The 13,839-nt window shown below is 42.9% G+C and overlaps 1 protein-coding gene across 1 annotated transcript in view; it reads right to left on the bottom strand.

Annotated features, from left to right (window-relative positions):
• The window catches only part of LOC138284181 (aminopeptidase N-like), a 280,304-nt gene extending 267,496 nt beyond the window's left edge, over window positions 1-12,808 (bottom strand). Inside the window, exon 1 of the mRNA XM_069222678.1 lies at window positions 12,014-12,808. Coding sequence (XP_069078779.1) covers window positions 12,014-12,759 — 746 coding nt within the window. The 5' untranslated portion in view covers window positions 12,760-12,808. The remainder of the gene's footprint in view (window positions 1-12,013) is intronic.
• Window positions 12,809-13,839: the final 1,031 nt, after the last annotated feature.

The raw sequence follows: 13,839 nt of genomic DNA, 5'->3' as shown, positions 1-13,839 counted from the left end.
GTGCGTGGGTGAGGAGTTTAAAGGTGATCCTTTTTTCCACAGGGAGCCAGTGGAGGTCCTTCAGGTGGGGGGAGATGTGACATCGGCGGGGTATGTCGAGGATCAGGCGGGCAGATGCGTTCTGGATGCGTTGGAGTCGTTTGATGTCTTTCGTTGGGATGCCTGTGTAGAGTGCGTTGCCGTAGTCAAGTCTGCTACTGACGAGGGCTTGAGTCACCGTCTTCCTGGTTCCTGTTGGAATCCACTTGAAGATCCTGCGGAGCATGCGGAGGGTGTTGAAACAAGAAGAGGAGATGGCGTTGATCTGTTTGGACATGGTGAGAGCAGAGTCGAGGACGAAGCCGAGGTTTCGTGCGTGGCTGGCTGGGGTGGGTGGGGGTCCGAGGGCGGTGGGCCACCAGGAGTCGTTCCAGACCGAGGGGGTGCGTCCGAGGATGAGGACTTCCGTCTTGTCGGAGTTGAGCTTCAGGCGGCTGTTGCTCATCCACTCGGCGATGGATTTTAGTCCCTCGTGGAGGTTGGTTTTGGCGGTGAGCGGATCTTTGGTCAGGGAGAGGACGAGCTGGGTGTCGTCGGCGTAGGAGATGATGCTGAGGTTGTGATGACGGGCCAGTTGTGCGAGGGGGGCCATGTAGACGTTGAACAACGTTGGGCTAAGAGAGGAGCCTTGGGGGACGCCGCAGATGAGGTTGGTGGCTTTGGAGCGGAAGGGTGAGAGTCGGACTCTCTGGGTTCTGTCGGAGAGGAAGGATGAGATCCAGTTGAGGGCTTTGTCTTGGATGCAGACCATTATAACTAGCACTCCTGGGTCTCAGTCAGTCACTTTCTGAGCAAACTCACCACCATTAAACCTTCTTCCTGGCACTGCCCTTCCTCCCTCTTCACAGTCTGTGCCTGTCACATATGCAGAATGAAATATAAACAATTCAATTAAAAGGTCAGGTGACAGGTGCACTCTCAAGCCAAACCTAAAAATACATGTAGGTTAATGACTCTCCTCTACATGAGACTTCCTGCATTACTGGGGGGACTACACCAAGCAGAATCCCCTGCTGTAGAGTAGAGTAGAAGGAGTGGCCATGACGCAATAAGGCACTCACTTATTCTCTGCAGGGTGGGACATGCTGCCTGAGACGTCCTGCATTACTTGCCATTGCAGGAAATTATGCTAACTGAAATGCCTTGCTGGAGAGGAGAGGAGAAAGAGGTGTCATAGTGCTATAAAGGGCTCAATTGTTTCCTATACAGCAGTATGTGATGCCTGAGACTTCCTGCATAACTGTCCATTGGGGGGGACTAAGACCACCAGAACCCCTGCTAGAAAGGAGAGGAGGAGGAGGAAGGGGCATAGCACTCCTCTCTCAAGGCACGAGCAATTGAGCTGGGTGGGTAACCCTCAAGGAAGCAATCTTGTGACTGTTCAGGCTGCGCTCATCATGTTAGTGCCAACTTGGCTCCCCTGAAGGAGATTTCCTCAGATACCCTGCCCCCTGCATGAGAAAGTGAAACAAGAGAGGCAGTTGGTCCTAAGGCAAAGACCTCAAGAGCTACCTTCAGCCAGGAGGAGACAGCTTGTGACCTGAAGAGTATCCAGTTTGACCTTTTAATAGATAAACAATTTTCTAAAATTTAACGATTGATCAAAAGATTATTTGAGGCCTGTAGTAAATGACTTTGGCCCATTGAACAATCGCTTTCTGAATTATCTGCTAAAATTAACTCCAATGCTACAATTTTGAACAATAATGTTGTCCATGGAGCAGTCCGCTCAGTGGGGTAAAGGGCTGGGATGGGCAAGCTTCTTAATAAGGATGTGTTTCAGTTACCTGAATCTAAGCCTATGTTATATCTGTGTAGGTAGATTGGATAGACCCACTGTAACAGTAGCGAGACCCATGTATTCTCTGGCACCTTTAGGGATTATTCCTAAAATACTGACCAACCCTGTGAGTCAAAAGTTTAGGTACCAGCAGAAACGCCCCCCAAAAAAATCTTTTTGCTTTCTATGGCTTAGGTAAACTTTAATCGGGTTCCAAGGAATCTTTGGCAGCTAGACCAGGTGTTACCATTAATTTAATTCCTGATGCCACCCATTTTGTTGTGGTTTTAGGAAATGTCCCCCAGCTGAAGGAAGGTGGAAATGAAAGTTCATTGCAATTTAATAATAAGGTTACCCACTGTGTGGGGAGGCATACCGCTGTGGGGACCAGCCTGACTCAACATATCAACATGGTAAGATATGGCTGGATTGGGAAAGATGTAAAAAAAAATGAGGGTAACTATGTGGTGATAAATTTAATATACATGGGGTGGCCGCTCATTTATTGACTTCTATGGCATCACACAAAGCAAACCTTTCTTCTTCAGTTTTGGTTTTAACTATAGTTTTTTTCCCCTAGGCTTGAAGTTGCAGATAACTCTCTGTTGACGTCTTAACCTGTCCATCAAACTAGATATGTTCTTCCTGATTTTTTTGTTTTTACCAAACACATCAAACATGTTTGAGCCTCTGAATTTTTGGGAAAGTGTCACTCAAATTTAACTAACAGGCAAATATTTAAGAACTAGGCCAGACCATAGACGCAACTGCGACATCCAACAATACTTATTCTAATGACCTAGAATTTATAAGTTGTAACAACGCAGGAATTATAAGTAGGTGTGCATTTTAAAGTATTTTAGTGTGATTCGTTTGTAGGAAACCTGCAATACATCGAACTGTTTTTATGTAGATGGGTATAACTCTTTTTTGTTCCTGCAACTGCATCCAGCTCAGGGAGAGATTAAGGAGTATGGGCCATTTTGGCCTCATTGCTTCTTTAGGAAAAGCTAGAAGAGCTAGTTACTGGTGTTCCTAATCTTCAAGCCTTAATGATAACTCTCCTGAGTGCTCCCAAATTATTATTGCTGAATTTTTATATTGACAGCCGTCATCATACAATATGGAAAACTTACATGCTTTGATGTCCTTTATGAAAAGCATTAATTTGGGAAATACAGTGTTTATTAATGTTTTGCTAGCAGGCAACTTTAACATCCCTTGATGTGAGGGTTCCAGAAAAAGCATTAGCCACAAATGTTGCTGTATGATTAGTCTAGGAAATATACACGGCAAGGGGACTTGCTTAACTCTATTTTAAATTAGTTTAATTTAGCTTACTCTATTGACAAATTGCCCCTTCTGTAAGCCATCAAATTTTGCCCACTTTTTCAGGAAGGGGCAGTGCCTCTGCAATTGAATGTGTCTTTCCTTCTGCCCCCCCATTCATACTCAGACAAATGTTATAAAAATCCTATCAAATAGCTTTAGTGATCATAACCAACTCTGTATTTTGTTGGGGTGGAGATAGTTAGCTATAAGAAGCATCCAAGGTGACAGCAGTAAGTGGGCTGTTACCCACCAAGAGAGAAGACCATGATGATCATGTGTGGTTCCTAAATATTTTGAAATAGAGTTGTTTTCCTGCTGTGTTTCAGAGTTTGCTATTGTTCTGAATTATAATTCCTTGCACAGTGAGAGCACAAGGACATTTATTAGCATTTGTCACAAAGTTAGGGCCCTTCTCACACTTTTGTCATCAAGAAGGCATGTGCATATCTGTAGATGGTTTAACAGAGGATGTTCCTTGGCATATAGAAGAGCTCTGAGGTCTAAACCTAGAACGAAATCATTGGTAGCTGACTGTCTAATCAGATACAAAGCAGAAATCAAAAGGCCTAAAACTTTCCTTAAAAATCAAACCAAGGAAAATCTATTTCAAGCTAGCTGCTTGAAGAACAGCTCCTTTTTTGGCGTATTTTTAATCATCCCGGCTTTGGTTTTAAGGATAATAGAGTCCCTTTGTCATAACATTACCCCAGCTAGCTGGGTTTCACCCTAGAAGGGTGTTGCTGCATGAGTTGATTTAGCTGCTGCTTGAGTAGATTTCCTACTCAAGTGACAGCTTCCTCACCACAAATGATTGTGACTGACTGCAACCGTTTGCAGAGAGAAAATCTCTCCAAGTGACCAAAAATCACTCTAGGGGACACCAATTCTCGCTCATGCTTGCCAAGTTACCGTTGGCAAGTCTCCAGTGTAAAAAAAACTCCCCCATGCAGCGTATGCCAGAATTTGGCTGGAACTCCACATTACATGTGTAATGGCAAAAATTCTGCCACCTGTCCCAGTGAAGCATAATTTATTGCCCACTACCACCGAGGAGGGAGTGTGGTCAGGGAGCAACTGGACTAATTTTTGGTGAACATTTCTACATTAAGACTTAGGGCCTCATTAAAACCTTGGCGGGCGGCGGAGGCTGCCCTCCAAGGTTGAACCGCCAAGCGGCTCCCTATGCGGCCCGCAAATCCGCCGGTCACATCACAACATTCCCGCCAGCCCAGTGGAGATGTCAGCCGTAACATAGCAGCCGGCTCCTAATGGAGCCGGCGGTGTTGCGGCCGTGAGACGGGTGCAGCTGCACCCGTCGCGCTTTTCACTGTCAGACAGTGAAAAGCAGGGTGGGGCTGTGCCTGGGGGCCCCTGCACTGCCCATGCCAAGTGCATGGGCAGTGCAGGGGCCACGCGACTCCCCTTCCCGCCAGCCTTTCAATGGCGGTCTCTACCGCCATGGACAGGCTGGCGGGAAGGGGAGTCATAATCCCCAGGGCAGCACTGCCCTGGCAGATTATAACTGTCGGACAACGATGGTGGAAAACCGCCGGCCCCGGTGGTGTGACTGTGGCGCTACTGCCGAGGTCAAAACATGGCAAATTGTACCTCCAGCATGTTGGTGGTAAGATCGCCAAAACAACCCTGTCGGTCTTTGACCGCCAGGGTTGTAATGAGGGCCTTAGTCTCTTTTTTGGAAGTCGAAAATCTCCAGTGGGACAAGGCTAGAGGCTATATCCAAAGAGAGTTCCATAAGACCAGATACCCTTAATACCAAGGACCGCTGAACAGGATTTGCTGATGTTGAGAAGAAGGTAGTGGAAGCTGCTATGAAGTCATGTCAATTGGCAATGCACCTTGGGCAGATAGACGAGCAGGTTGCTCCTGGCCTTCTCTCAATTCTCACAGCAGTTTTTAGGCAAAACCTTTCTAAGTCCCACATTTTGGATTTTGGTTTTGTGGGCACCTTTAGCACCACCTCCAAGGGTCTGAGACTTGAGTCCAAGACTCAAGATGATTGGAGCCTTTTCTATCCCTGAGGTTCTGAGCAGTAGGCTAGCCAACAAGCCTTTGAAGTCATTCTGGCGGTTTTAGTAGCAGAAACAGGGCTCAAACAGCAGGGTAGACATTTGAGGGTTCAAGCCAGGCTCTACCCAGCAAATAAATCATTCCAGGTGTAGCAAACGAGTCTTGTGGAGTACACAGCAGGCCACAATAGCAAGCAGTCCTCTGAAGGTCTTTCCACAGGACTAGATAGTGAACTGAAGAATGGAGCATACAGTCCTGTTTTTATACCTGGTGCCTTCTTTGACGTAGAAGTTTCTAGAGAATTCCCTTTGAAGTGCTTCACATTTCCTGCTTCCCCTGTTCTGATTCCTGGCTGTCTGCATGAACAATGCAGAGGTGACAAGTCCTTTATGTTATGGCAGAGCACAGCCTATTCAGTTGCCAGTGGGGCTTTGCCCAGCTCCGCCACCCATCCTTCCATTTGATGGCCCATCCAGGCACACCAAAATCCCTCTTATGTGTGGCTATCTGGGAGGAGTAACCAAAGTCTAACTGCCACCTACACAAAATCATGTGACTCAGGAACAGGTTGCAAGCACCAAATAGGGCAGAGAAATGCCAACTTTCTAAAACTGGCATTTTTAAAATGTTATCGTAAAATTCGAATTTACCATCAATGAGAGTTTGAAATTAAAAATTCTCCTACAATAAATACAAAATGTTCACCTGTAATAAGTCAAACCAATGTTATCCTGTGGGAGGTCTTACAGTAGTGAAAAATGTATTTGGGAGTTTTTCCACTACTAGGAGTTGTAAAACTTAAAAGTACATGTACAACCTTTAAATCACAATACACCCTGCCCTGTGGGCTACCTAAGGCCTTCCTTAAGCATGACGTGTAAGCAATAAAAACTGAGTTTAAGGCTTGGCAACGGGGTTATATTGCTAAATTGAATTGGCAGTTTAAAACTGTATTTAGGCTGTAATGGCAGACCTGGGACATGTTGGGTGGCACTGTAAATGCTGAAGGCCCACAAGCAGCATTTAATTTTCAGGTCTTGGGTAAATGGCATACCACTCTTACAAGTAAATTTATATGCCAAAACTGTGTAAGCCAATTCTACCATGATTAACACTTTAGCACTGGCTAGCAGTAATAAAGTGCGCAGTCCTAAAGCCAAACTAAAACAGATTTAAGCAAACGACGGAGGATAAAAGCAACAGTTTGGGGTGACCCTACAGAGTGGGCCAAGTTCAATAGCATTTTAGGACTTTCTACGAGCAAAGCCAGTTGGTATCCTGCCTGAGTTGCACTTAAATAAGACCGAAGTATGGGCCCCTTTACTCACACAGATGCTAAAAGCAGCTATCCAGGAAGGCCCTCCCACATTCCTGGACCACCTCAACTTTGGTTCTTATTTTTAAAAAATGGGATAAGATTAACCCTCAGTGCTATAGGCCGATGTCATTGATTGACTTGGTCATGAAGTTTGTGTGGTGGGTCATCCTTAACAGATTGACAGCAAGGGGCGATAGGTCTCCTATAATGTCTAACCTTCAATATGGATTTAGACATGGTAAGTCTACTAACAATCACTGCTTGAATTTGTACATGATCATTAACAAATGTATTTTTTTTAGGGACTTCTGTGCTAACACATCGCCATAATATGATATACTAATGATTCCTCCTTTGCTCTACCCTTTCTAACCACCAGAGGGATCAGTCAAACTGTGTCTTGAACCAGTTTCTATCTGCCCTGTACATAAAAAGACAAGAAAAGACTAGTAGCAAAAGGAATAGATTGCCTCTCCCTCGGGAAACGATCTACACCAGCACTACCTCACGCAGATGATGCAGTTCTGCAAGGGGTCTTTAGTTACTCCTGGATTTGTTGGTGGCTTTCCTGAATGATCTGGAGCTGGCACAAATTTTAACAAATCATTTTAATGTTGACTGGTCCTCAATTTACCAAAATGAAGACCTTTCAAGAGGGGGGTCATATACTAACAAAAGTTTCTCTGCCTCTTACTTGGAAATTTTGTTTGACTTTGAGACAAATTGAAAGCTTCTTATTCAATACAAAAATGAAACATTTGGGAGGGCAATTTCTGCAGTTTCAGGGTTTGCTTCCAGGTTGGGTAAGAAACTATTGATAGAGTTGCTGAAGATTTACCAAGGTAAATGTATACCCAAATACTTGTATAGTACTGATATCTAGGGCTATCCTACTGATGTTAAGCAAGTGCAAATTATTGCATGAAGTTGGGCACAAGTTAATTTGTATTAAGGAAGAAGCTAAATTTAATATTGAGATCTTACTCGATTGTCTCTCCTTATTGCCAAGGGCTCCCCACATTAATGTTTTTATAACTGTTACAAGATGAGTGTACTACTTATAGGGATGCTTGTCTTCTAAATAGTGCTGTTAAGTTGAGGCGTTCTCTGGGTTATTGATTTTGTTCTTATCATTTTTTAATTGTGTATAAACTTTTATTATCACGGTGTGCATCTGTATGTCACATTCATTTTACATAGTCTCTATCTTTATGCTTAACTTGCTTTAAATGAATAAAGGAATTTGAATGGACTCACATCTGTGGTGCTGTAGAGAAAGACAAACACCATAACTAGTCAATGTCAGTTGTCTAGTCAATGTCAATGTCAGAGACAGTTTAATAGCATTACATTGTCATGTTGGTGCACCTAAAAGTTCAACCTCAGGCAGCTGAGTAACTAAACAAAATGGTCACAGTTGAGTGGAGGGCAAGCCCTTTTTCTCGAAGCATACATCTTCTGCCCAATCAAAGCATTTTTGGCTCCCAACATGTGGAATGAGCCAAAGCCCCTCTCAAATCTGTCTGGCATCAGGTGCGCTGTCAAGCCGGACCATAGCTAGACTTCCTTAGGGAGGAGGAGCAATCAGGCCCAGAAACGATCAGTGCAATAATCTCCCACAAATTTACAGTGGCAGAAACTCTGCATGTACAGCACGAGCTCTTGCTTCTGTGTGGTTGGTGTTGGACTTTATCTTTCTGGAGGGTCATCCCCAAACGTTTTGCCTTTACTATCTTATTTTCTGAACACTTTCTGGTTGGCTGGTTACCAGTGCTAAAGTGATTGTTCTCAATCCTTAAAACATGGTAGATTTGGCTTGTACTCAATTGGCATGTTTAATTTATTTATAAGTTCTTAGTAAAGTGGTACTACCTGTGCTACGGGCCTGTACATTTAATACTACTAGTAGGCCTGCAGCCCTGATTGTCCCACCTGCTGAAGTAGCACTTTAAACATGTCCCACGCCTGCCTCTGCAGCCTCTTTGTGCATTTTTTAAACTGGCAAAATGAACCTCTTCCCAAGCCCAAACCATTCTTTTTAACACATATAGGTTACCCCTAGGTTAAGCCATGGGCAGCACAGAGGGCAGGGTGCAGTGTATTTAAAATGTGAGACATTGACTTTTTAGTTTTACATGACCTGGTAGTGAAACGCGTTTACATTAATTTGTCAACCTCTCTCAAAGACTAACATTGAATTTACCTCACAGTATCTAATAAGTGATAACCTCCAAATGGGAGCAGGTAACCAGGTCCATGTTTGATGTCTTTGTAATTGTAATGCAAAATCCTAACTTATAGTAAAGTTTTTATATTATAATTTGAAAATGCCACTTTTAGAAAGTTGCCATTTTCCTAACTTTGCAATTTGATGCCTGCAGCCTGTCTCTGGGTCATGTTACTGGTTGTAGTTGACAGTTGGGCTTTGTGAGTTGCTCTTAGACAGCCACACACAATGAGGAGCTTAGGAATGCCTGGATGGGCCATCACTGGTAAGACCAGAGGAAGGAGCTGGGCACAGCTCTACTTACACTTGAAAAGGATGTGTCCTGCCTCCATACAAAGGGTTGCATATGTCCTGTAGTTAATCTGGAGCCAGGGCAAGGAAGGAAGAATGCCTGGGGACTTTAAAGGGAAACCTCTAGAAGCTTCTCCCACTTGAAGGGCAGAGCTTGTTATAAATATTAGACCTCTGATACCAATTCTTCAGTATACTTCTGGACCTATGGGTTCTCCACCAGGGAGAAGGTTTGCTGTACTATTGAAAGTAATTTTGCTCTGCTGTGCTGACCTGCTGTCTTCTTGCCTGGGTGAAAAGGACTAGACCTGCATCTGTTCTGTTGAACCTAAGACCCCAGCTGTGGTCCAAAGGCTAGCTGGCTGGCCTTCTGACTTGAGCTTCAGAAACAACAACCTCAATCCCAGCACCCGGACTCTGCCATCTTTGAGTGTACCCTGTCAAATGGTGCTATTACAATTCTGGACCCTTGGAAGTGGGCCTAGGGTGCTCTGCCATCTCTGTGGATCCAGCAGAACCGACAAATCACATATGCTGCACTGCACAACCCCCAAGAAGAGCCATTGCCCTGCTGCATTGGCCTCGCCCATCATAAAACCCCACATCACACTGCCGACCACCACTTTATTGGAACCGCCCAAGCACGATGCATCCTTTGCGCAAGCCTGCGGACCACTCGATAGAGCAACCTTGATGACAACACAGCCTTGCAGCTATTTGGAACCGTTACATCGCCATGACTCTGCAATGTATCCTTAATGCCAGACTTCAAATTGTAAGCCTTCATAGACAGGAGCCTTGACAATGACACAGGACCTAGCATCACAGCCTTGCCACATCTCAGAATTGACACTTCAGCTGCACTACACATTTAGACAGGGACCCTTGCAATGCTCTGCAAACTAGGATTTAAGGTACTTTGTTCAGCAGGCCTAACTGGGTCCCTCTAGCCTGTCCATGATCCATGGTGGTCAGCCTGAACTTGTGACTTTGTCCTGGTCCAGCACAATCAGCTATCCACAGTTGGCACTTTTTGCCTTTTGGTGCTATTTTTACTGAACTCTTAAAAAATGCATATCTCCAGTTCTACTGACTGGATTTTTGTTGATTTAGTCTTTAGTTAAAAATAACTCTGTTTCTGAAGTCTTGCAAAAAGTACTTTACACATTGCTTGTAAGATAAGCCTCAATATTCTGTGCCAAGGTACCAAAGATTGAGCACGGGTTAATTTAGGAGTGGCTTGTGCCTTACCCTAACAAGGATTGAGGTTGCTGCTTGACCAGTCCCCACACCTCAGTCAACCAACAACCCAAATTCTCACAGTTGGGCTGAGCAATGCCTCTTCAGATGCACAGCTGCAAAAGCAGCTGCCATCCCAGGATAGACTTTTCCATTCACCACTGCAGCCTTCACAATACCCCTGCAAGCTGATCCAAACTGTAAAAAAGACTTAATGCAATGGCTGACGTCTGCAGGTCCAAAACAAACAGCAAGTTAATGGGACAGACTCAACCCCTCTATGTATTTTTTAGAGGGGCATGGGACTTTATGAATGTGCTCTCACAGACAAGTGTCTCAAGCCCGGCCTAAAAATGATGTTATGTTGATTCAGGCTTTGAATTCTTCCTGTCATCTCATCTGTAATTGGAAGAACACAGTCCTTGATTATGCGTTTTACTGCTGTTGTTTTTCTTCTCTAAAATATGTATTGCTTTGGGTCTCTTCTTCGGCTTCATTACTATTTTGCTCGAATTGAATATTTAATATTTTGTTAGTTGCATTGATCATATATTTTTAAATAAAGGAAAATAACTGCAGACTTTTTGATGTTAAAGTTCAAGTGTACTCTGCCTTGTAATGGAAACTGTCTCACCATCACTCAAATTTTTTGCTACAAAACTGCGAGTTGGAGGCTGCTCGCAATGATCTTAGAGAACGTTTTATATCCTTGGTGGCCTTTTACATTGAATACCATCTTTCTATAAGGAGTTTATATAGTTAACTCTATATTTTACAGCTAGACCTAAAAAAATTTAAACACATTTTTAAAGCTCGTTGATACAGCTTTTTTCACAGGGCTAAGTTAACTGCATCCCACATATTTTCTTAACACATAGTTTAAATGATTATCTTATTTAAAAAAATATATATATATTTCTTCTGTTTTATGGACTTTAGCCACTTCTTTGCAAATATTCCCAGACAACATCGTACAGTAATGTCTCTCAATGTTAAGAGTGCTATTATTCTGCACAGTAGCTATATTTTGTTCCATTAATGTTGGGGACTTGGATTTCTGCCAAGGATTAGTAATGTAATAAAATATTTGTTTGGACATTGTAATGTGGTTATTTTTACATGTAATGCGTTCGCCTATAAGAACATGCATGTGGAGTTTACTTTGGCTATGGTGGAATTTTGTCAAGTAGCCTGCTTTGAAAATTAAATCACTGCTATTAGAATTCTGTAAATTACATTTCTTTATTTAACAGATTTTTCATAAAGAAAAAATGTCTGCGGAAGTTGTGATATATTTCTTTTTGGCAACTAATAGTATGCAATATGTCGTATGAGTAATACGCTGATCAGAGAAAGGAAAGCATTTTAACTAGAACGCATCACTTTTATTACAAATTGGAGCAATTTTGAAACATGCCTGGTTTTGGAATATCAATTTCTGGAAGGAATAGTAGAGTACTTGCAGTGTTTATGTACAAGGCGTTTCTGGCCAACCAACCTGTTTTTCATATACATCATGGCATAGCCCACTATATCGAGTACAACACAAGGCGCTGGATCATCAACGCTACCTATGGGACATTCCAAACTGAAGATACCAATAATAAGTTAAAAGTAAAAGTTAATTAAAAAAGTAAGGGCAACTTAAAAACATTTAAAAAGGACAAGTAGTGAGTGGCACTCAATATAATGATATACAATCACTGATCTTTCTTGAAATTCATTCTCTTAAAATAGCAAAATCCACTTAGTTTCCTACCTGGTTTCGTTACCTTCCATATATTCACTCCTGTAGAACCCTGCCAGGTCATCAGCCAGCTCTCCTGTGAACTCGCTGTACATTGAATAGTTGTTCCCACTCTCCAGATTGCTATTCAGCTCCACCACCAAGTACTGAGTTGGCACCTCAAGCCAAGATCTTCGTATTAATGGAGGATGTAAGCCATCAACCGAGCTCAGGGATACGTGGACCAAACTCTGCATGGTGTAGTTCAGCTTCTTGCTGTGGATCAGGATAATGTTAGTTGCATTTGTACATCTGAAATATACAGTGCTTTTGCCTTTAAAAATGTAAAGCCCGCGGGAGTCTTTCTCAAGGTAGGGCTGTAGCTCCACATCATAGTGCTGTGGGATGAGGGTCTTTGGAAGTCTATATCTGTTCCAAGGGTGACTTGATGGTGAAGTAGAGATAGCCGGTGTGATGGGTTTTGAGGTAGCTGTAGATCCTCCCTCAGTTGAGGGTATCAAGGTGCTACTGTCAGGAAAGTTGGAGTTACTATTCGTAGCCTTCTCCTCAGAGTACGCCACTGACAGTGCTATGATAGTGGCAACAGCAGCTATTGAAAGCAAGATGCTTACGACCATTAGCAATGGACTGACAAAGAAGCCTTTTGCCATTTTCATGACCCAGATATGCGTATATGTATCTGAAGGTAAGCTGAAAGCCAAGTGTAGAACCATGTACATGCCTTTTATACACCAACAAGAAGTGGAGGAGGAACACATTGTAAAACTATTAGCTGGTGCAATATTAATTGGTGTTTATCAGGGCAAAGGTTTTTCAACTCAAATCACTTTTAATCTGCAGTCGTTTCTCAATAAGACCTTAGCAGGAAATGTAGACTAATGTAATTACAACTACATTTAAGCGCTACGTGGAAAGAAATATCAAATCAATTAGCACTTCTAAAGATTATTCAATGAAGCCTTTCCACTTGAAACCCAGATGAAAGATTGTTCTATAACTTGTTGTCTTAACTGTTATGTATGGTGCTGTTATCTTACCTGTTCAACTTAGCCATTGATCTGTCATTCCAGTTACATAGATAATCATTTACATGGGTTATGTACTTTCTCCCTAACTCTGACTTCCTCTCTGGGCTGGAGCTGAGAAATAATTTGATATCCTTTTTTAGCTGCTTTGCTAATTTGAAATGATTGGTGTTCGAATATCTTACTGGCGGATGTCTGTGTGATTTGAGAGGGAGAAGCTGACAAGAGAAGAACAACCCCGGAGCCCTGAAACTGGAAGAAACGTTTCCTAAGAGAGAAGATATGAGCCTTTATTGTTTAACTCAAGACCGTCAGGACTGTATGGAGTCTTCATGTTCAAAAAATCTACCATGCGGTATTTTCCAGGTCCTTGGCACATCTTGCTACGGCTGCGAATACAAGCCATGCACTATTGCCAAAACCGCATGTCTCGATAAATGCTTCATATACACCCAATCTAGTAAATTTTGGGCTGGAAACCACAAGAGGTAACTCATTCCATGTTTATTGATAACGATAATTACTGCAAGTGATAATCAGTGCATACAGAATTTAACAATAGCGCTAAATACAGTATACAGTGCATGCAGTATCAAGGGAATAACCAGAAAAATAAAATATCCTCCACTTTGAGCCACGTGCAACGAAATGCTCTAGAAAAGTGTGCGATCCCGACCCATTATATTAAGAAGCCAGTGGGCCTTGTTCCCTTGAGGAAAACGCTTCAGAATAATGCACTTCACGACACGATTTCAAAAGAATGCACCTTTACGAGCATTGACTTCTTTCTTTGATTTATTGTTTCCTTTTTTG

The sequence above is a fragment of the Pleurodeles waltl genome, chromosome 3_1 (genome assembly GCF_031143425.1).
Source record: "Pleurodeles waltl isolate 20211129_DDA chromosome 3_1, aPleWal1.hap1.20221129, whole genome shotgun sequence".
NCBI classification, from domain to species: domain Eukaryota; kingdom Metazoa; phylum Chordata; class Amphibia; order Caudata; family Salamandridae; genus Pleurodeles; species Pleurodeles waltl.
This window is presented reverse-complemented; position numbering and strand designations above follow the sequence as displayed.